The sequence below is a fragment of the Podarcis cretensis genome (assembly GCF_951804945.1).
Source record: "Podarcis cretensis genome assembly, chromosome: 4".
Classification (NCBI taxonomy): domain Eukaryota; kingdom Metazoa; phylum Chordata; class Lepidosauria; order Squamata; family Lacertidae; genus Podarcis; species Podarcis cretensis.
In genome coordinates this window covers 45,708,413-45,732,944 of record NC_137173.1, presented here as the reverse complement: position 1 = coordinate 45,732,944, position 24,532 = coordinate 45,708,413, and the positions used below count along the sequence as shown (strand labels likewise).

The 24,532-nt window shown below is 40.3% G+C and overlaps 1 protein-coding gene across 3 annotated transcripts in view; it reads right to left on the bottom strand.

The window, feature by feature from the left end:
• Positions 1-24,532, bottom strand: part of LOC307215526 (uncharacterized protein) — a 277,162-nt gene that overhangs the window by 45,795 nt on the left and 206,835 nt on the right. For 2 of the 3 annotated variants that reach the window (XR_013838528.1, XM_079974864.1), the window contains one exon: positions 14,445-14,498. Coding sequence is in view for 2 of the 3 variants with exons in the window: in XM_079974864.1 (XP_079830990.1) it covers positions 14,445-14,498 (54 nt within the window). In the remaining variant the exon portion in view is untranslated. Of the gene's footprint in view, positions 1-8,156; positions 8,242-14,444; positions 14,499-24,532 lie in introns of those variants that run through there. The other variant, XM_079974865.1, reaches the window with a different exon arrangement.

Here is a 24,532-nt window from a genome sequence, read left to right as displayed (position 1 = left end):
AGCCTGGAGCACAAAAAGGCAAGCATTTGAACTTTAATTAATATGCGCATAATGCGACTGCAGATCAACCTGACTGGCTTCGAAAGATGTTCTAAAAGCTTTGCCAAACAGCAACCTTGATTTGAACTTTAGGGGAATATTAAATTAAGTTGCAAGCTCCTTGTGGCCTGAACCTTGCCTTATCTTCTGTCTATGGAGCATCATGCCATTTTACGGCAATGTATAAATAACAATCATACTGTAAGCAGAGATGAGCCAGGAGTGCCGGGAACAATATCAAGGGCTTTTAGAGGTGAGAAGTCTAAAAGAGCAGAGTGCTGAATTAGGCTGCTATCTTGTGCGCATTTTCCTGAGAGTAAATTTCACCAAACATAGCAGAACTTGCTTCTGAGTAAACAATCGGTAAGGCTCAGTTGGCATAAAGTCTCTAGTCACAGATATGCCAGTGTAACTTTCTCAGCTGGGGCTCAATTGGTTGAGCCAGGGCTACCGGTAATTTAGAACACTGTTTTAAAGGCTTATTTTCCCTCTGCCAGATTTGGGCAGGGCAGCAGCAAAGTCTTGCTTCTGAGTAGGATTTGGGACTAGTCTAACCTATGCTGGCATAATTTATACTGGTGTGTTTTACACCAGCTTGTTGTGCATAGGACTGCTTCCTGGCACAGTACATTACAGTTGCTACAGCAAGCAGGAAAATCATTAAGAGGTCTACCATGACCCTCACCAAATTACATAACTGTAGACTCCTTCCTAAGTAGTCCTACTGGGGTGGGTTAGAGCTGACCATTAGGTCCAGTCGCGGACGACTCTGGGGTTGCGGCACTCATCTCGCTTTATTGGCCGAGGGAGCCGGCGTACAGCTTCCGGGTCATGTGGCCAGCATGACTAAGCCACTTCTGGTGAACCAGAGCAGCGCACGGAAATGCCATTTACCTTCCCGCCGGAACAGTACCTATTTATCTACTTGCACTTTGTGCTTTCGTCCCTGCTCCTGCCAACCTAGTTACACTCATTACTTCACTTCAAAATATGGTTACCCAGATCTGTTGTGTTTGGGGCATTTTCTGATCTTCTGCCCCAATACACATTCTTTTGTAAGAACAACATACTTGGGGGGGGGGGACCTTCTTCTAATAAGATTAAATGTTTATAGTTGTCCTAATCTTTACACTTGAGAATGAAAGTAGTTTTCAATGTGTCCCTTTTCACTTTTATTTGTATTTTTTGTTCTTTCTTAAACCTTTCTTCTACTATCATATTAGGTAGCAGAATTTTTGTAGTCTGATAGCTTGAGCATTATTATTTTAATAAACGATTAACTCAGAAAATATCCCATTGCTAAAGGGTAGCTTCTCCACACACTGCCCCCCTTGCTAGTAACATTTAAAGGCTACCAAGAAATAAAAGGAGAGGGAGAGAGAGAGAGAGAGAGAGAGAGAGAGAGAGAGAGAGAGAGAGACTAAAATATATTGAAATGTAACATTTAAAATAAAATAAAAAGGTGGCCAGAAATAATTGATGAACTCAGTAATTGTTAATAGTGAGGGGGAGGGAATGTTTTCCAATTCAGCAGCTCTGAACTGTGCCTGAGACACTGTACTTCTGGAAAACATTAATGCAGACATTGCATTAAGATGTCTGCTGTCACCAGACCAGATGATTGATAAAAATGATTCTGGGTGCAGACAGCCATTGTACAGTGCAGAAAAAGGGAAAAAAGTGGGGAGGGCAGGACCTCTTTTAGACTGACCTTTAACTGATAAATTGATGATGTCCTCATTAACAGCAACCCTGCTGCTTGCCCTCAATAAAAGATAATGTCCCGCTGTTAACACTATTCCCATTTCTGTGATTTAATACTACTATTACAGTACAGATACTATTTAAATGGATTAAGGCTTAAATTAAGATAAAATATTATTGTGGCCAGCAGTGTTTGTCTCCAAAGCCAACTGTATCCTTCCAATACAAGCATTCAGCAATGGGGAAGACGCAGTGACAGCCATCAGATGATGGAAATCGTGGAACTCTAACTATGTACAGTCTGCACAATAACGAAGCTATTTCACCCTTGATATATAGCAAGAGATGAGAGTTTTCTGATTCTTAAGGTTTGGGCTGCTTACTGTAGTTTAAAGGGACTAGTATTATTTTGCTCGCGGTGGTGGAAAAATCTCATCATTTAAATGATGAATCTCGGATCTTTAATACTTTTGTTACAGGTTGTTACACTTATAAAGGCTATTCAAATATGGAACAAGAGCAGATTAGTCAGAGTTGCTTATATAACTTCCTTTTCTAGCTTCCAATGAGTGCTTAGAACAAAAAGGGGGGTTGGCAAATTATCTACCCCGCCCTTCAAATTCAAGAAAATGCAATTTCAAACTTTTTCACATGTGTTCCTTTCTGTATACCAATATACAGATTTGTGTGTTGCATTTATTACTATTCAAATTTAACCATTTCTTCAACAATATAACTCAAGGCTACACACAAAAGTCTCCCAAGGCAATCTCCCATCCAGGTGTTGACTTGACGCAGACTTTTTTTAAATCTTCAGATCATGTCCTGGTCTATAAAAACTAAGAGCTCTGAATTTTGCCCCAGTCTAGCAAAATTTATTGGTAATAAATCAAATGGATTGCATTTCCAGTGTCCAATGTAGGTATTAAAAGTAATCTGATGGATAAGAGTTATTTTATTTCTGATATTTGTATCTGGTTCTGTTGCTTATATGAATTGAGACATAATGTTTTATGATTTTAATCCGCCCTGGGATTATTAATCGATGAAAGGTAGGCTAGAAATTTAATTAACAATGATATTTCCAGATCAAAACTAATAGGATTAATTCATCCACAATAACAGTGTGATTTCCCTACATGAAAACATTGCTAGTATAGTGAGAGAGACATTCCAAAGTTATTTATTTAAAAAATTATATCCTGCTTTTTGAATAACTACCTCCAAAAAGCAGCTTACCATCTCCAATAAAAACAAAGTCTGCCTGAAAATAAAATGTAAGCATGCAGTGCAACTAAACAATAAATGAAAAAAGATGTGATTTGGGAAGGCTTGGAGGGAAAGTGTTCAACACACAGAAAACCAAGCAATGTTGGAGCTTGCTTCCTTTCTAAGGTAAGAGAATTTCTGAGAACTGGAGATGATCTACAAGCAGCAAATGTAGTGAGTGGAAGAAAGTGTACTATATATGGGTCTGTAGGATGGTGGCATCTCCAAACTGTGGGGAAAATTATATATACCTTGCCTTCTTTTCATCTCTAGCTCTTTTCATCTCTCAACTAGGGTTGCTCACATGGGACATGGATGGTGCTGTGAGTTAAACCACAGAGCCTAGGACTTGCCGATCAGAAGGTCTGTGGTTCAAATCCCCATGATGGGGTGAACTCCCGTTGCTCAGTCCCTGCTCCTGCCAACCTAGCAGTTTGAAAGCACGTCAAAGTGCAAGTAGATAAATAGGTACCGTTCCGGCGAGAAGGTAAATGGCATTTCCGTGCGCTGCTCTGGTTTCACCAGAAGTGGCTTAGTCATGCTGGCCACATGACCTGGAAGCTGTACGCCATCTCCCTCGGCCAATAAAGCGAGATGAGCGCCACAACCCCAGAGTTGGGGTAGTGGATGCACTTAGTACCTAAAACTCAAGAGTTGGCTCAATGACTTTTTATCGCTTCCTTCTTCTTTTCAAAGGTACTGAAAGAGGAACACTGATTTAAGCCACTCCATCATTTCCAAAGGCAACTAGAACATGCCTGGAAATCATGCTGCACGATAACATGCTGTTGTTTCCAGGATATTGAACAGAAAAAGATGATTGTCTCCATGATGCAACCCAACCTTAAGGGACACCAGGTGGCATGCAGCTCTTTCTCTTTGAACCCATTTCTGCTCATGATGTTTATAACTCCTTGGCTTGAAATACAAACCATGGCAGTTCATAATGCTTGCTTTCAATAGTGAAGAATACGTTGTGCTTCTGAAGTTTTAATCTGAGCAGCAGGTGCCCCTGCTCCAGTTCTTCCTGTCCTTTCCTGCCCTTACTTGGTGGTGGTCACTGCTGGTTTGACCGCGCCCCTAGCCATAGCAGCAGGGAGGAAATTTGGAGTAAGAGATAAAGACCCCGTCTTCTCTTCCTGCCATGGTGGCTGCTGTAGTCATTGTGGACTAGGCATGCAGGGAAAACCAGCCTGCTTGTTTCCTCTCATTTTGTTTTGAAATTATTAATTAATTCTTCTCCATGAAGCAAAAGTGGCTGGAAGCAAATACTGTGACCAAAGTGTAAAAATCATATTAGATGAAATATAATTACTCATTTCATATTTTTTTTTAGTATCTTTGACTTAATGGAATTAATGGCAAGAGCTCAAATGATCATTTACACACTGACGACTTCCTTCTGATCATATTTAACAGTAGGAGGCTATTTTATGATGTTACTAACTTACCAGGAGGGAGAAAACATGTTTTCTTTATATTAATATTATAATAACCTAATCCATCATATATATTATTTAAACTTCATTTGGTAAGTGAAACCCCTCACAGAATAGATTTAAAATCCATACTTGCTTCGTAATTAAGACTGCAGTCATTTTATCTGATCCAGTTTCCCATATTCAATCAATATATTTTTAGATCCTCAGCTCTGCAGTGACAATCCAGAAAAAGGTAAACACACATCAGTTCCATCAGTTTCACATTTCTTAACTTTCTCTAGATTCTGGCTTGAATATTTTTCAATCCTTGTTCTGTTGCAATGGTTTCACTTGCACGATTCCTTTTATTTCCATTCATTTGTCAGTCTGGTTTCATATAGTAATTTCCTGGGGTATCCTTGGCAGAAAGTGCTCAAGGCAGCTAGATGACTGGTCTACAGGACAGAAATAATCGTGGTGTGAAATCTGAAAAATTGGGCTAGTTGCTTCCTGGATTTCTAAATGAACTCCAAATGAAAGTTCCCCCAGGAAAATCACCTGTTGCTTTAAATGTTGGTTAAATCGATTTGGACCCATAACAAGCTTAGCCTCAAATATTAAGCCAAATCAAGATGAGTGTCCTGATATTCTACCTGTCCAGAATGATTATCATGAATTATTCATGCAACAAGGAAAGTGTATGGACCACAATCTGACATTATGACGAATTGTATGCAGGGAATACCAAAGAGATGCTCAGATCATTTTCATTGTCCATGAGGTATTATTTTGGTAGGAAATGTTGATGTGGAGGTCAAAAGGTTCATATTTTAATAAAACTGCCTTTAATAACATTAAAAAGCCACACACAATTCACATATGCTCATGGAAAACTCCACACCTTATCTAAGAAAAATCTCCTAAGGGAAACTCGGTTATTTCACATTGCTATAATGATAGCTTGCCAGGCTCAAATTAATGACTTCCTTGGGGAAAAAAGTAATAACATTTTCTCTGATTAACCAACTGGCTGGAGGACTCTGCTATAGTTCTGCTCAGATTCATTGGCAAAGCCATTTTTTCTTGAATTGGAGATTTTTTGAGTCAGAGAGCCAAGGGGGAAAGATGGCAATAGCTGGTGTTCTGCAGGCTTCTGTAATTAACTATGATCACAAAATGGATTTGCTCTCATAAGATTTAGCAAAGATATAAAAGTCAGTGATATGCAATAAAACCTCAAGCTTCACGATACAGTCTTGACTCTACTAAAATCGGGAAGAGTTTAGTATGTAATGCATTGACTGTAATGCATACAGGAAAGTTCAGACCTAAACTTTGTTTTTTCCTGAGAATTTACACTGTATACCTTTTCATGAAAAGGTGTCCCCTTTATTAGTCTAGTAAAATAATGATAATCCTACATTCTAAGAAATAAATTAATGGGTGTAGAGCGGAGATACATCTCAAGAGCAGTGGGCAAGCTATTTATTCATAGTTGTCTATATCACTTTTACCTTTACCAAAACCCCATCAAAAGGAACTGAACAAAAATCACCTTGAATATTTTGCAGAAAGGCAGCATAGTATTTTCATCTGTGAACAGAATTTTTAACACCAGAATTAAAGGACTGAGCTGAATGTAAAACAGTTCAACCACAGGGCAGAAATCCGGACTGTCAGTTTCCCACACAAGATGAGGGAAAGGTGTGATTTGCCAAGGGAAGTATTGGCAGGTACTGTCCCTACCCAGTCTTCTTATATTCCCCTGCAGCTATGCTCCTAGCCAGCTCTTCCTCTGAATTCCACACACTGCCCTGTAATTCTTCAGCTGTCGCTCATCTTGTGCTGTCACTCATTACTTAGAAAAGAGAGAACTGGGGTGTGTGTGGGTGTGTTGGTGGTGGTTGCACCCAAACATCAATTGTGCTGTGGGCTCAGGTTGCAATCTGGTTTAGAGTGGGGGAATTCACTTATGAGTCTGCAATCCATTCTGAACTTTGAAAGCATCACTAAACTACACAACATCATCCTGTCTCCTGACTCCATGGTTAGGCTTCAAACTAGTTTAGAGTTCTGCATTGTCAAATAGGAAGCAGCGTGAGCAGGCCAAACCAAATTCCAGCTTCCTCCTGCCAGTAAGCTTACACCATGTTGTTTACACATTAATTCTGCATGCTAGGTTAGGCTTGTTAAGGTCAAATGGACACTCCAAGGCCAATGTATGAGTTTAATGGGTTCTCCCAATTATGTGTCCTGTGCAAGTAGTATTACTTTTATTTACCATTTATCAGAGTATAGACTGCTCAATACCAAATTAGGCTTCTTAGTGGTTAAAAGGAGAGGGAAATTTGTCTAGATAAACAAGAAGCCCTTATTGGTCTTGTAAGGTTAATGCACGTGGCAACATGCATTTGTCAAAGATTTTGGAGAAAACTCTTTTTCCCCTATTGCACCCTCCCCCCCCCCCCTCTCTCAGCTTCAGTTCATATCAAACCATCCCACAAATGGTGGGAAAAGAGCTGGTGAAAATGTTGGGCACATCTCTATTTGAATTTCTCGATAGTATTTCAGACTGTAAAATTCTATCTGTTCGAAATGGCAGTTGTAGAAAAAGCTTGTGATGATTATTTTCCTTGCTCTTTTAATGGAATTACCACACATAGCAAAATACATTATTTGTCATTACTCTTTTTCTAACATACTTTGCCTTCTATTGGCTTTCTTTATAAGCAGGTATTATGGCAATCCAGTAGGATTTGTAAAGTGCAAATACAACGGTAAATCATTTCAAGTATCAAACTATTTACATAACCTGAAAGCAGTATGGATGGAAATCATTCCAATTCTACCCGCTTAATTTAAAACACTTCATTCTCCTAAACTAATACAAAGGTGAGTTAAAAAATATGAAATTGCTGTCCTTCTAATGGAATCGCCATCGAAATAAGGCTATTTCAGCAAAGAATCATTAAGTTGGGAATCCATGCTGAGGGGGGAAAGTGAATTACATATTTCTTGATAAATCATTCCCTGAGCTGTTATTATACCAGAGTCTTTCTATCCAACAGACTCATCATTTATAGCTCTACTATCACTCCAAGATCATAATCTTACTCCAGTTCAATTCTATAAAGAGTTTTGATTGAGGAAAAATAAAGAAGCATCAATATGAGCAGCCAGTTTTTGAAAAGGAAAAAAAGGCAGTGAAACATAATGGCTTGTATACTCTCACCAATAGATTTTGTGTAAAATAATAATAATAAACCTTACTGCTATATTCCCTCCTATTTCTAGCACCAAGAGGACAACACTCTGCTAAAACCTCTAAAGGGCTGTGAGTAGAAGAAAAATTACCACTTGCAGAGCTACATGCATGGATGAACAAGTATTACTGCAAGATGAGGCAATGGAAGGAATAGCCTCTACATTTGATGAGGTAGATTTTGTTAGTGGGAACAAAAATTCTGTATAAGGCTTTATTTTCCTTTGCTTGCAGGAAGTAGGGGAGGGGCCTGCCATAGGAGTGGAGCATGGTATTGCAAGTAGAACGTATGTGGATCATAACCACCCATACACATAAGTGCAATTTTAGTATTAAAATGCCATTAAAAAGTTATTTTAAAATAAATTCAGCATGATACTAAATGGTACTCAGAATGTACACCATGAAATAAACGTAATTAAATAAAATGTACCTACATTAAAAAATCAACAAGATATTAAATGGTACTCACTATGTTTAATTAAATAATTTTCTTCTTCTTTACTATTTTGTTTCATGGCTATCCTGCAATATTTTTCTGTATATCTAAGTAAGAAAAATACAGCTTTGAATTTAGATTATATTTTTAACAAGACTGTTAGTTCTAGCAGCAGCTTTAGTGACAGCGTTATTAGCTATTGATCATTCATTACCTCAGCAAACAAACTAAAGCGGATTGATTTAAGGGTAGGAATGGTAAACAGCTTTATGAGATAAAGGAAAGGAGAGAAAAATAAAGAATCAGACTTTAAATACAGGTTTTCTTGGCTCAAGAAGCAATCAATGAATGTATCTCAAAGCATTAAGCCTGTGTTGCTTTGTCTGGATTTTGACCACTGGGCAGGTACTGAATCAAAGTTGCAATTAATCTATGCCACTAATGAATATTGTAACAAATAGCTATGATTACATATAGATTCAAACAAGTTTGCTGAAGTCTCAACACAGTCAGAGGTATGGTCAATAAGTAGTTAAGAAAACCGGGTGAAACTGAGCTATTGACTTAATGTACGTATTGTCAGCCTATAGAAAAAATTGCAGCTAGTGATGCTGCCAGGGTTCAGACTGGGGTAATAAGCAATACTGAACTCAGAGAGTTCACTCCAAAACTATTATGAGCTGAGTCCCATATACTGATGACATCCACCTCTATAGCCTTATGTGGGCATTCACTAACCTCCCCAGGATGAGGAACACTGCATGGGAATGCTTTAATAGCATTAAGTTGAATTCGCTTACAGTCCTCTTTCAAACCTTACAATATGGTAGAGTACATGGTCAGCATACATGGACCAATGGTACCTTCATAGATTAAATTAACCAACACCTCATTTTTACTTTCCATCTGATTCAGTGTAAATGTTGAACTAATGTCTGGAATCTATACTGGGCTGGATGAGCACCAATCAAATTAAGGTCAATATAAACATGATGAAGCTGCTGTTGGTCAGTGGTTTCTCTGCTTTAGATTATGCTGTCCAACCACTTTGGAATGAGATCACACTCCCATTGAAGTTTGCTGCACTCACTGATCCAGCTTTGTCACTTGACATCCAAATGGTCTCTAGAGCCAGTGGCATGGAAAGCATTCCATCAGCTTATGCTGGTGCGCCATCTTCAATTCTCTTTGTACAGAGGTAGCCTAGCCATGGTTGCCAGTGTTCTGGGAACATAGCTGCTACTTGGAACTGGGAATTGGGAGCATATCTTCCCAATCCTTAAACAGCTAAAATAGCTTCCAATTCATTCCCAGGCACAGTTCAAAGGGCTAGTGCTGACCTTAAATACTTTGGTCCCAGATGACTCCTGTACTGCAAGTGGAACACGTATGATGCCAAATATGATGCCAAAAAGAACAATGGCAGTGGAACTTAAAGATCAACTACAGTATAGCACATAGCACCAATATTCCATGCCCAGACACTCCTTTCCCAAACTCATCTCTGCTTGGTTCATACTAAGTACTGTGTTATATAGTACATTCACATTAGTCACATGTACCTTAATTTCCCCCTTAATTGTGTTATTTATAATAAAATTAGTGCACATAAGAAAGTATTCTACGACTTACCAATGTAAAAAGAGCATTATTATAAAGCAGTTTGCACAAATTGCCAACCCTGAGCTTTATCTGCAGAAATGTGCTATTGAAGAGCATCAGCTGAACACCCAGACTGTCAAAATGGCTTCAAAATAATAGCGGTATTGTAACAAGACTTGTATTAACAACAAGGCAGTTATGGTATTTTCCTAATCTTATACAGTGGAACTTACTCTTATATTATACATGTTTATAGGACTGTAGTTTTGCAGTGTGAGTCTAAGTATATTTATTCAGAATTAAGTCCCATTAAGGTCAATTATTCCACAGTAGTAAGCAGTTAGGATAGCACGGTGAGACCTAAATACATAACAATCATTATTCAAGAATGGAACCAAACTGCTATGGTTAAAAAAAACCAATTATTTGTTGGTCTTTTAAAAAAGTAATTTAAATACCAAGTACCTAAAATACATTTTTTTTCTTATTAATGCAGGCACCCCCTATTTACACTGGGACTATGTTCTGAGGCACCTCACGTCACAACTTTGGAAGGTTTGGCGGTTAGGCATTGGTTTAGGGGAATGTGGGGAGGTGTAGCCATCACCTGCCCCTCCATTTGATAGGGTATTCCTTTAAAGGAATCTGGGGGTCTGGATCTCGTCCGAAGCCCGGGAGGGGCTCTTCCTCTTCCATGCTAGAAGAAGAAGAAGAGTTTGGATTTGATATCCCACTTTATCCCGGAAACCCCAGGGGTGAGCACCAGTCAATAGCCATTGTTGGAGCTCCCTCTGCTGGTAGTTTACCCTTTGCAGGTTTCCTGCTGGGTGGGCGCGAGCCAGTTACAGTGGTGCCTCGCAAGATGAAATTAATTCGTTCCGCGAGTTTTTTCGTCTTGCGATTTTTTCGTCTTGCGAAGCACGGACTTTGGAAAAACTTCAAAAATCACCAAAGTCTTCAAAAACCTCAAAAAAGGCTACCACACCGCATGCTATGAGTTACTCCTCGAAGTGAGTAAGAAAAAGGAAACAAACTTGCAAGACAAAGGAAACAAACTTGCAAGACAAAGGAAACAAACTTGCAAGACGTTTCTGTCTTGCGAAGCAAGCCCATAAGGAAATCCGTCTTGTGAAGCAACTCAAAAAACAAAAAACTCTTTCGTTTTGCGAGTTTTTCGTCTTTCGAGGCATTCGTCTTGCGAGGTACCACTGTATAGTCATTAGATACCAATGCCTAAGCCAATACCAGTCACACTTGTGTATTCAATAAAGTTGTGGCCTAAATTTGCCCATTAACTTTTAAACTAATTTCTGTCTCCTTTGTGTCTTTATTTCCATGGGGGCGGGTTTCGGGGCTTGACACGCAACTAGCCACTACTTGAACAAGTGAATCTGTTTATGAACTGGAAAATCCCTCCTGTGGCCAGCAAAACAGAGACACAAAAAACAGATTGGGGGAATACATACAATAACTATGGTGTATGTGTGGTGAAGATGGGCCATAAAATAAGAAGATGGGCCTAAAAATAAAAATAATATTCACATCTAAACCTAGATAAAGGAAGAAATTAGATTTCCTTACATGGGATTAAATTGTATTTCTTCCACAGTCCTTCCTTTGTCTGCAGTGAGCTAAACAGGGAAAGGGAGAAAGCCCCTACCATCAAGGTCTTTTCTCTCACATTGTTAAATGCTCGCTCAGGAAAAAGAACGTGTCAAAAATAAAAATCCATGCCATATTGTTCCAGTTTCAGATAAGTATTTTTACTAAGATGGAAACTTGCCCTTGAATCTCTCACATTTTATATACTTCCAGACCTCTATGATTTCATCCACTTGACCTGTTGGCCCCAAGCTGTTCTTGCAATTGAACTTAAGGTGAGATGTAGCTCCTGTTTATAGTTTAACTTCCATTTATAGTGGCAATTCTTCCATTGGCCCTGAAATTTATGAAAGGAGCACTCAAAACAATAAAGTTGTAGGACTCACTATCTAAGAATACTCTATTGAAAGGTTAGAAGAAAGGTGGTGGCTTGATATCATTGGTCTAGACAGAATCAAAATGATTGTGTTTCTTTGTATAAGAGAGAAAATCTTACATTCATCATGGATCTTCGTAGCAAGTTTACCAAGGGACTTTCCACCAGAAATATTGGATGCATGGACATAGCATAGGAAGAAAGGCCCCAACCAAACTCTTATTCACACAAACCTTTTGTCTCATTTGAGCTTTACTATTTTTTATGACTCATTTGCTATTTTACTTACTGCTGTTTCTCTTTGGGTTTTGTTTTTACTGTAATGGGTAGTGTTTTTAAGAGAGAGGAGGCGTTCCAGCTTTGCCACTCTACTTCTCCACAGTGCAGCGTTCCCAATTGTGTGAAGGCTTGTAAATGGGTTCAAATGAGCACACTCACAAGCCCCTTCAGATCTTGCTGCTGAATGTAAGGACTGAAGAGGGCTACAGTAATTAACTTAGCATCTGGTGCTGAAAAACATGAGGAGAAACTTTAGCTTTAGAGTTAAGACTTGTGGTATTGCCTCTCTGTAGCGCTGTAAAGTTAACTACAAATACTGTTGTACTAAAAGAGAGAGAGAGAGCACCATATTTTTCAATTAGCCAAAGTTCAAATGTTATAGATTTCACATTAAAACTCAAATAACACTATTTCTCTCCTTAGCAGAAATGCTGAGCTGATTGTAATTCCCTGATGTACAACTTACAGAAGGGGAGATATTTGAAACTTTCAGTTTAGATGCTGTATATTAAGAAGCACACTGTTGAACAAAATTTATTATTCCTCCTGGTTACCCGCTCAGTGCATGGATGTTGAAGCTATTGCTACACAGAGACATTTCGGTCATCAATAGGCTATATCTGGACACATATACATTAACAGCTTTTTTTTATCTTGGTTATGAGATAATTTAAAAAAAAATCCTAATTTCCTCAGCATTAATTTCTTATTGATATAAAGTTGGAGAGTATTTTGGGAAGCGTTTACACACAATAAAATTCTGCATTAATTACCCACTACTCATCTTCAGTCAATGGACACCTGAGTGGTAGTTCTTTGTTTCATCTCTCTGAACAGATGCTGGAACATTGTAACAGGAAATTTGCTGAGCAGGAAATGATATACAAATGTTAACGAAGCATTCATTTGTGATACAAATTGCAAAGACTGCAGGAAAAGCCTGCTTCTTGTGTGAGACGACCATAATATTTTAACATCTTTATTCTTGATTAAAAACAAAACTAGTGTTTGATTTGAAATACACTCCCTGCCCCTTGAATAATATTTTTAAGTCTGATATTTACTCAGATGGGATTTCTGAAAGTATATACCATAGTTTTTTTTGACAGGGTAAAAGGAGGAAAAACAGAAATAGTAATGGAAATCTTAGTTTCATTAAGGAGATTGCCCCATAAGTTAAGTGCTCCATTCCATGGTATATGGAACCCTGCAGGACACTTGGTAACCTCCAGGATGGATTACTGCAATGCAGTTTATATGGGGCTGCCCTTGAAGTTTGTCTGTAAGCTGCAGCTGGTGAAAAATATGGCAGCTTGACTGCTCACTGGGGCAGGATATTGCCAACATGCCTGGCATTGACTGTCAAATACCTACCATCAGAAGAACCAGCTGCAGTCCTTTCCTCATCCTCATGATGACAGATCTCCCTTTTCAAGCAGGAGGGGGTGATTCAAAAGATCCTATGCCTCCTAGGATGTCTTCCCAGAGACCACAGGATTGCAACTTCACCTGTTTATTCTTTATATAAACTGCTTGGGAATGTGATTCAAGGGTAGTATAGACATAGTTTTAGCAAGGAAACAAAGAAAAGAGAAATTCATAGATTCAATCAGCACACTAGAAGAATGAGATACTAATTTTGGTGGACTAAAATACTGCTACATTTTGTCTGAAAAGCCATATAGCACATTGTGTTTTCAAGATGTTCCAAACAGACAGCATGAATAATAAAGAAAAAAATGTACTCCACAAGCTCTGCCTGTTCTTGCAGCCGTTGTAATGAAACTTCAACTCTCATCATAATTATAAAATGTATTACTATGCAAAATTAGTTGATGAATCTTGCACCAGTGATCCATAACAATGCAAAGACGATCTAAATATTTATTTATTCCATGATAAATAAATAATGTTGGTTACCATTATGCATTTATAAAAGATATATTAAATGAACCAAAACAAATTATTGCAAGATCCTGCCAACTTCCAGCTAGGGCACAATTAGCATTTAATTTGTTAGCCACAGAAACAAATATATAATTATTTTGTTAAGAATTGCTAGCTGCCAAACAATATCTGAAAAGTAATTCTAGATTAATTAGTAGCTGATAACATTCAGATCAGCCTGTCTCTGGGGTGGAAAAAATGCCCTTTTATCATTAAGTTGTTATTTTTTTCTCAACAGTGAATTCATTTTAACCATATTGTGCAGACAATGCAAGGCAGAATATTATGATCAGTATGCATGTTTAATCTTTGCAGCACTGAATTTTGTTACATAAATGAAATAAATGCCAGTGGGGGAAAAATAAGCACATTCTTCTTTCCTGTGTTTGGAGTATGTTCATTTCTTTCACATTTAAAAGAAAAACCATATCCATTAATCAAAATAAAGTTTCCCCTGCAAAACATCATATCTAGTTTAGCTTTATTTGGAATATATTCACTTACCCGTCACTTCAATCTTATTGGTTTCCATGGAACTTCTTGCCAGTACAATTTGTCCTAAAGAAAAGGACAAAGTTAATATTATCTATAGGTTACAAGAAAGTGGGATTTCAAGGGCAGATACTCAATGAGACCAATGAAATGTCTCAGGGAGCTTCAAGACATTTCTATTCTCATTTCTTAATGCTTGTTACAGTAAAATTCTATGCATGGGTCCAATGGACTTACTTCCAAATAAGTATATAGAGGATTGCAGCCTGAGGCAGTAGAAAATGGTGCTTCCTTCAAGTGTTCAAAACTGAAATATGAAAGCTAGGAGCTAAATGGCACTTTAAACCTAGCTTATGGGCACAACTAGTGATATTAAATACTCCAGAATAATCTTTTGGAGAATATTCTCAAGAATATTCTTGATTAATGAGAATATTATACCATTGAATGGCACTGAAAAAACTGGTTACTGGCACTTCTGTTACACATAATTGTATAGGCCTAGGTACTTTAAGTGTATAAAGCATTAAAGCTACTTTCTGGGGGGTAAAATCACACTGTATGGCCAAGGGTATAGAATTGCTATGAATAAAGTCACACCAAAATAGAAAAAAGGCTATTACATATAGTTGAAATAAATACGAATTCAAATATTCATCAAATTAAATGAATAGCATTTTTAAAACTAAATATACAGTGTGTGTGTGTGTGTGTGTGTGTGTATGTTTTCTGAAGCTCACATTTCAGAACTGCCAATGGTGAATGACACAATGCTCAGTAATGCAACTAGATCAAAAAAACCATTATTCATTGCTTACACTGGCAATATCACAGCTTTACTTATTATTTACTAGATTTTTAAAATGTGGGTTGTAAAACTGGTTCTTACATCAGAATTTACTGTTTGTGGAGAATATTCTCCGCAGAATTTTCTAGTAGAGAATATTCTTGAGAATATTCGCATTCTCGAGAATATTCTCCGGAGAATATTCTCACTTCAAGCACAACAAGCTGAAAATGAATGAACTGCAGCTAAAATATTATGTTCAATTTTCGCATGGTCTAGTCCTTCCCCTGCCCACCCCCCTAATATTCTTAAGAGAATCTCTTCTCCAGTCTTCAAAGAGTAGTTGGAAGTGGGAAGGCAGAAAAAGGTCCTTCTTTACTTCCACTCTGCAGTTTTAATCTGAAATCTTAGGTGCAGTACTGTGCCCAGAACTCAGAAACCGCTTACACTAATGATATTCCATGTCGCAAAATGCACTTAGAACAATGCTTCCTCCTGAGCCTAGATTACACTATAGGATTATTTTACACGCCATAATTGTTGTTGTTGTTGTTTAGTCGTTTAGTCGTGTCCGACTCTTCGTGACCCCATGGACCAGAGAACGCCAGGCACTCCTGTCCTCCACTGCCCCCCGCAGCTTGGTCAGACTCATGCTGGTAACCTCGAAAACACTATCCAACCATCTCGTCCCCTGTCGCCCCCTTCTCCTTGTGCCCTCCATCTTTCCCAACATCAGGGTCTTCTCGGCAAATCAGTCTATTTCTGGTCCATGTCACTTCTGCATTTATTTTCTTTTTGACATTTCTAACCCATCTTTTCCTCCCAGGACCTCAGGGTAGCGCATATGGTTCCCCCCCCCCCCATTTAATCCTCACAACAACCATGTGAGGTAGGTTTGGCTGAGAGGCAGTGACTGGCTCAAGGTAGCCCAGTGTGCTTTATTTATGGAGATTTGAAGTCTGGTCTTGCAGGTCCTGTTCTATTTCTGCTTAATCTGGGGCTATTAATCATGCATCATCTAACTAAAGCATCCATCATGTTGCATATCATTGTTCTATTCTGTCTCTGTTTCTCACACACATCACTATATCCTTTTCGTATTTGTTAACTCTAATGGCATTTTCACGGGTCCATGTAAATATGCACTGATAGCATCTGCAGGCCATAACACTTGTTGTCCCTTTCCCGTGAGCAGGAGCTATACACAAGGGGTCAGGCGTAACAACACTGAAATGTGCTAAGATTTTAAAATCTCTGGTGTCTGTTTTCTAAGCATGATGGAAGGCGATGGCCTAATGAATTATTTATGCAGTAACCTGTTGCTGTACGCCATGGTGTTGCAGAACAGGTTGCCAACAATTCAGGTTATGCATGCAAAAGTCAATTTTGAAGTTGAGATTTTAAGGGCAGATATTTGGCTAATGCTCAGAGTCTCTCTGTGTGTCTTGGCATAACCATTTCAAAAGCTAAGAAATTATTTCTATGCTGATCTTTACCCACCAATCTTCAGAAGGATCTCACATCAAACTCTGATCCGAAAGGAATTGTATTTACATTTTTCAGCCATATTTTGCAAAACAAGAAATCTACTAAAGATTAGAGAAGGTTAAATTAAATATTGATGATTATTGATATACAATAAAGGCGGTCAGGTTTCATTTCAATAGATTAAAAAAATTAAGAGGGTGGAAAAGTGATTTCCCCAAAGCCAAAACACATTTAATATTCTCTTCATCTTATTTTCAAATGGATAATAATTCCCTGAAAAATTTCAAACAGCTTATATTCACCCAGAACAGTCTGATTATTCTGCCAGGTCATGAATGCTTAAGGAGAATGTTGACAATGTTTGAAGCTTATTCTCGTTAGATACATATATAAAATTAATAATAATAATAATAATAATAATAATAATAATAATAATAATAATATTAACACTCTGGGCGGCTTCCAACAAAGATGAAAAATACACTAAAATGTCACATATTAAAAACTTTCCTGAACAGGGCTGCCTTCAGATGTCTTCTGAATGTCAGGTAGTTGTTTATCGCTTTGACATCTGATGGGAGGGCGTTTCACAGGGCGGGCGTCACTACCGAGAAGGCCCTCTGCCTGGTTCCCTGTAACTTGGCCTCTTGCAGTGAGGGAACCGCCAGAAGGCCCTCGGAGCTGGACCTCAGTGTCCGGGCAGAACGATGGGGGAGAAGACGCTCCTTCAGATATACTGGACCGAGGCCGTTTAGGGCTTTAAAGGTCAGCACCAACACTTTGAATTGTGCTCGGAAACGTACTGGGAGCCAATGTAGGTCTTTCAAGACCGGTGTTATATGGTCTCGGCGGCCGCTCCCAGTCACCAGTCTAGCTGCCGCGTTCTGGATTAGTTGTAGTTTCCGGGTCACCTTCAAAGGTAGCCCCACGTAGAGCGCATTGCAGTAGTCCAAGCGGGAGATAACCAGAGCATGCACCACTCTGGCGAGACAGTCTGCAGGCAGATAGGGTCTCAGCCTACGTACGAGATGGAGCTGGTAAACAGCTGCCCTGGATACAGATTTGACCTGTGCCTCCATGGACAGCTGTGAGTCCAAAATGACTCCCAGGCTGCGCACCTGGTCCTTCAGGGGCACAGTTACCCCATTCAGGACCAGGGAATCCTCCACACCTGCCCGCCTCCTGTCCCCCCAAAACAGTACTTCTGTCTTGTCAGGATTCAACCTCAATCTGTTAGCCGCGATCCATCCTCCAACCGCCTCCAGACACTCACACAGGACCTTCCCTGCCTTCAGTGGTTCTGATTTAAAAGAGATGTAGAGCTGGGTATCATCCGCATACTGATGAACACCCAGCCCAAACCTCCTGATGATCTCTCCCAGTGGCTGCATGTAAATGTTGAAAACCATGGGGGAGAGGACAGAACCCTGAGGCACCCCACAAGTGAGAGCCCAGGGGTCTGAACACGCATCCCCCACCACCACTTTCTGAACACGGCCTAGGAGTAAGGAGCGGAACCACTGTATGACAGTGCCCCCAGCTCCCAGCCTCTCAAGACAGTCCAGAAGGATGTTATGGTCGATGGTATCAAACGCCGCTGAGAGATCCAGCAGAACTAGGAAACAGCTCTTACCTTTGCCCCTAGCCCGCTGGAGATCATCAACCAGTGCGACCAAGGCAGTTTCAGTCCCATGATGAGGCCAGAATCCCGACTGGAAGGGATCCAAATAGTCCGCTTCTTCCAGGCGTGCCTGGAGTTGTTCAGCAACCACTCGCTCAATCACCTTGCCCAAGAATGGAAGATTTGAGACTGGGCGATAATTGGCCATCGTGGCCGCATCTAAAGATGTTTTTTTAAGAAGCGGTTTAATAACCATCTCTTTCAATGGGTCTGGGAAGCCTCCCTCACGGAGGGAAGCATTCACCACCCCATGAAGCCCATCGCCCAGTCCTTCCCGGCTAGCTTTTATAAGCCAGGATGGGCAAGGATCCAGGAGACAGGTGGTTGGCTTCACTCGTCCAAGCAGCCTGTCCACATCCTCGGAGGTAACAGATTGGAATTGATCCCACACAACTTGACTAGACAGGACTCTAGCACTCAATTGCCCTGGCCCAGCTCCCATGGTGGAGTCTACTTCTTCCCAAATCTGAGCGATTTTATCTGCAAAAAACTTTGCAAAATCATTGCAGGAGATCATGTGGCCCGTACTGGGCCCCGATGTTGCAGGTGGTTCCGCTAAATTGTGAACCACCTGAAAAAGTCTCCTGCTGCTGTTTTCTGCAGATGCAATAGAGGCGGCGAAGAAAGTCTTCGCTGTCGCTATCGCCACTTGGTAGGCTCGACGTTGAGCTCTAACCTGTGTCCTGTCAGATTCGGAATGAGTTATCCGCCACCGGTGCTCTAGCCGTCTCAACGATTGTTTCATTGCCCTCAGATCCGTGGAAATCCACGGGGCTGCCCGGGCTCCATGCAATCGGAGAGGGCGCTTCGGAGCCAAACAGTCAATAGCCCTGGTTAACTCCACATTCCAGCGGGCCACCATGGAATCGGCTGAAAGGCCACCAACATGGGATAAAGCATCCCCTACCACTCTCTGGAAACCATTTGGATCCATTAAGTGGTGGGGGCGGACCATCCGAATCGGTCCCACCTCCCTGCAGAGGGGATGGGTCGCAGAGAAGTCCAGTTGCACCAGGAAGTGATCTGACCATGGCACTTCTTTCGTTTCGCTTTTACTTAGTGTCAGATCACCAACATCCATAGAGGTAAACACCAGGTCCAAGGCATGTCCGCAGCTATGGGTTGGGCCAGACTTATTCAGGGACAGCCCCATGGAGGCCATGCTTTCCACGAAGTCCCGAGCAGCCCCTTGTAAGGTCGTGCCGGCATGGATGTTAAAATCCCCTAGGACAACCAAGCTAGGTGTCTCCAGGAGAACATCCACCACAACCTGAAGCAGCTCGGGCAGGGAATCCTTGGTGCAGCGGGGAGGTCGGTACCCCAAAAGGAATCCTGTACTGCCCCTATTGCCCAACTTCCAGAACATGCACTTGGAAAACTGGGTCTTCCCAATAGGACGCCTGGTGCAAACTAATTACTTCCTAAAGATCACTGCAATCCCCCCTCCCCGCCCACATGACCTGGGTTGCTGTGCGTAAGAGAAACCTGGTGGACAAGCAGCGGCAAGGACAGGCCCATCTGCTTCATCCAACCAAGTCTCTGTTACACATGCCAGGTCAAATCCTCCATCCATGATCAAGTCATGGATGGCAGTGCTCTTATGAATCATTGACCTGGCATTGCACAGCAGCACCTTCAGGTCATGTGGGTATCCCTTGCTGATTCTAGTATCCATCCGGTCAGGACCAGACCCGGAGGCAGGGATAGTCCTCAGACAACGACTAAACCTGCCTCCTCTGTAATGACATGGTCTGGTCTTAGCGTAACTCCTCCTCCTACCCGTGATCACTGAGATCGGTTGTCCCAGTGCATCCCCCCCTGTGGACCATGCCCCAGCCATTTTGTTGGCTGGGACCTACTCCCTGGCAGCCCTGACCCCTCCGCTTAAGAACAAAATAACACCTTAAAAAACAACAACAAAAAACCAATAAAACAATACAAACAAAAAACAGTAAAAATTACAAAAACATAAAATCAAACAAATTCCCAGGCCCAATAAACATCTATCCCACCCCCACCCCCACATACAAAAAATTCAAAAGAAAAATTTTAAAACATTTTAAAAGCACTCTGCACCCCTCCAGCAGTAACAGCAACTGTCCTAGTGAGGCCCGTCAGGCCCTGCCCTGGGCCAGGTGGTAAGTGGCAGGAAGGAGCAGGGCCCCAGACACTCACACAGGAGAGTCCTCCTGGGCAGCAGAGTGCAGCAGTCCCTGTGAGGCTTCAGGCCCCACCCTGGGCCAGGTGGTAAGTGGCATTAATTATATTTAGTTTAAGATTGTAATCTGAATGCCACAATCTTTTTAAGGTATATTTTCATCTGTTTTACAGAAGCAAGGCAAACAACAAATCACTAGTGAATTGTGAACACAAAGCAATAAACAACTGATGAGTAGAACAATAATGTGTATGCATGAGGCAACTATTGAGCTTTCCCTCATCCATATTCATATGGAGAGAGAGAGAGAGAGAGAGAGAGAGAGAGAGAGAGAGAGAGAGAAGTTATTTTCTGTACAGTGTATATTAAGATGGAGTCTCTCTGATGGAAACTTTAAGCTGCAAGTCAAAGCATACCTACTCACAAGTACATCACCCTAAGCTAAGTAAAGCTCAGACCACAGATCAGAGTACACATACATCTCATGCACACCATATATTAAAGCGCTCATGCCACTTTAAAACTCACTGCTTTCCTCAAAGAATCCTGGGAACTGTAGTTTGTTAAGGGTGCAGAGAGTTGTTAGGAGACCCCTCACAGTTCTATGGTCTCCAGCACCCTTAACAAACCATTGTCTCCAGGATTGTTTGTGGGGAGCTATGACTATTAAAGCTGTATAAGAATGTTTTAAACATATGGTATATATGTGTCCATTATCACCTCAGTATAGCTAAGTCCCAACAACTCCATCTGCACTCTTTTCAATTGGAGTCGCAGAAGATCAGGCTGTTCAAAACCCTTTGTTATCCAAACTCTGTAAGTGTCCATATCTGTACTGCTCTATGAAAATAGTGGTTTAAAAGGGGAAAAAAGAGGAGTATTTCATGTCTGCTCCAGTGCTGAGGTTCTTTTCATTTGAGGTCTAATATAAATGTAACACCCGGTATGTGTAAAAAACTAACATACAAAGCAGAGTACTTTGAATTTGGTGCCATGTCTAAACCAAGTCACTTATGCATGTATGCTAGGGATTCATCATCAGGTGTGTGTGTGTGTTGTGTCACCATGCTAATGCTGGATGTGTAGTAGGCAGTGTCAACAACACAACTTAGACATTACATGTTACTAGAGGTGTGGGATTTACATGGGTAGGATTTTTTAAACAGGTTTCAATAAAGCAGAACAACTAATGCATAGGACCATTTAAAAGTAAATTTCACTGGATTAGACCCAGGGATATGGTGAAGACTACAGCCTAAATGAATATATTGTGTGACCTGGAGCTGTTTGAACAATACAGTGGTACCTCTGGATATGCACACTTCCAGTTGTGCATCCTTCAGGATGCGAACACGGCAAACCCAGAAGTATTTTTCCAGGTTTCGCCACACGTGCATGTGCAGAAGCAATCCCTCTGGTTGCTGAAACCTCGGGATCCGACCGGAGCTCCAGAACTGATCCCGTCCACAACCGGAGGTACATTTATCATATTTGAGAGCCCTCCCTTATATGCAGGGGGTCACCATACTTTTTGGTCAGCAGACACATTTGGAATTCCAAAGAATTGACGTGGCGCCAGTCACAAAATGGCCGCCATGCAGGCATGGCATATCACAAAGTATCTGCCAAGCCTAAAAGAAAAAGAGTCAAGACCAGAAAATCATGCAGATGGCCCCCCCATTAGCTGTCCCCGATGCCACATTGGCATCCCTTCTAGTAAGCCCCCATCACTTCACTCTGCAGGTATGAGTTCATATAGCTATAAAAACCAACCATATCCTGGAGAAAGCTGGAGAAAACTGGAGAAAGCTAGATTCTATATAGATACAGTGGTACCTCAGGTTACATACGCTTCAGGTTACATACGCTTCAGGTTACAGACTCCGCTAAACCAGAAATATTACCTCGGGTCCCAGAAGCCAACAGGCAGCCAGTGCAGATTCCCTAACACATTCCTCTATCTGTCAGGAGATGAGCTTTGTCTGCTAATTACAACTTCAGAGTCATCTTCAAATGCTGCCCCACATAATGCGCATTGCAGAAGTCAAGCTTGTAGATTACAAATGTATTCATAAGTGTGATTCTTAAAAACAGGGCAGAACATAAACAATAAAAGGTATACCTGGCCACTACTGCTACAGTACCTAGAATTCCTCTCCCTTAAATATTTGCCATCATTGGAAAGCTAAATACAGAACTATGCCGAAAGAGAAGACATTCAGAAGCAGTGCAGATTAATATGATTATGGAAAAAGAAGACATGCACAATTCCACACTTGTTATGCATTTAGCGCAGAGTTGTTACTAATTTGTTGTAGCAAATCCAGGCACCTATTCTCCAGAAGTACTTCAGTTTTGGGGACTGCACATTTTCTAAAGTATTATTTTGCTGTTGGAAACATGCAATTTTCCTCTCAGTCAAGCACATCAATTGTGACTCTTCATGCTGTGTGGAGTGTGATTGTATGACTGTCATGGGTACCTATTATACTTTGCCTGTGACATTGCAAGTGACCAATGACCTAGTCTTTTTCTTTTGCCAGCATCCTTTAAAAATGTTTTATTTTACTTTTGCTTTAGTTTCCTATAAATTTCAGATAGTGGGTGCTCTCTTGCCAATTAAGTACAAGGGCATTCATGTAAAACACAGCAAAAAGAAGGATAGTAATGCTATTGCCTTCCTTTCTAGAATTCCCCATGAGCCTTTTGTTTTCTCCTATTTTTAGTTTTGTTTTTCCAAAAATGGACATGTTTCTCTTTTCAGTACTAAAATCTAAATATCTCCTGGTTTAAACAATAGCAAACACTGGCACACCTGCCCTTCACAGCAGAAGTAAGTCTTGCATTTAGGTATAAACATAAAAATAAACATAAACACAGATCAATGGAAGAAGTATAGAATGAGGTTGGCAGCAGTACACGAAAAGGATCTAAGGCGCTTAGGTGGTTATAAACCAAACATAAACCACTACTGTGATGTGGCTGCTAAAAGTGCTAATGGTATAGTTCGGCTTAGTGTTACGTGCAAACTGAATTCCTGGAACAATAAAAGCCACTTTATGTTATTTTTATGTTTATTATTTGATGTGCATAGTTTATATTAGGACATTATTTTGTGCACATGCACATGCACACACACACACACATATATACATACATATAGCATCTCATCAAATCTGCATATAGGGAATTCTTCCATTGACCTTAATAAATCCACTATTTTATGTTAAGGATGGGATATGAAGACTGATATGCTCATTTAATACCAAATGAAAGTTTAGCCAGTGGCTTTTATTAAATCAGGCTAATGAATATTCTCAAAGAATTGGAGAGTGAGAGACTTGAAGAGAAAGGTTAGAAACTGACTTTAAATAATTCAGCATGAATACATTCCTTGGTAGGGAATGTTTGACTATGAGATACACCTTTTATACAGCAGAAACATTGCAGATGAAAGCAGAATTCAGGCCAGTTTTCCAGAATATGATTCTTTTTAATCAATGGAGAAATAAGGGAACTTCTGTGTAAACAGCGTACAACCCATATTTTCTTTCATGTATATCTGAAATGCTAGATTCAGGAGCCTTCAGTTAAATGGAATCACGGTGTCCTGGAACCGCATCACTATACAAGTTAAAGGTGTGTTATGCTCTTCTACTCCTCCTTGGCAAGTTACAGATCTATGAATATGAATAAACATGGTTGCAGAAGCATGCAGATATGCTAACACTAAAACATGAATATTTTAACACCCACTGGTACAAATTATAAGGGGAAGCACCTGCCACTGATGGCATAATACAATATTCCCCCCCCCCTTTCTCTGGAGCTGTTAAATCCCCAACTAAGTAAAGTACTGTCTGGCAGGTTGTCCCCAAAGAAATCAATTTATATATCTATACAGTTTCTATGAAAGGAACTTGGCTGAAATCCTTAAGCTCACTTTGAAACTATGGCAGTTGACTGCTTGAGCCCTTCCTTGAGGT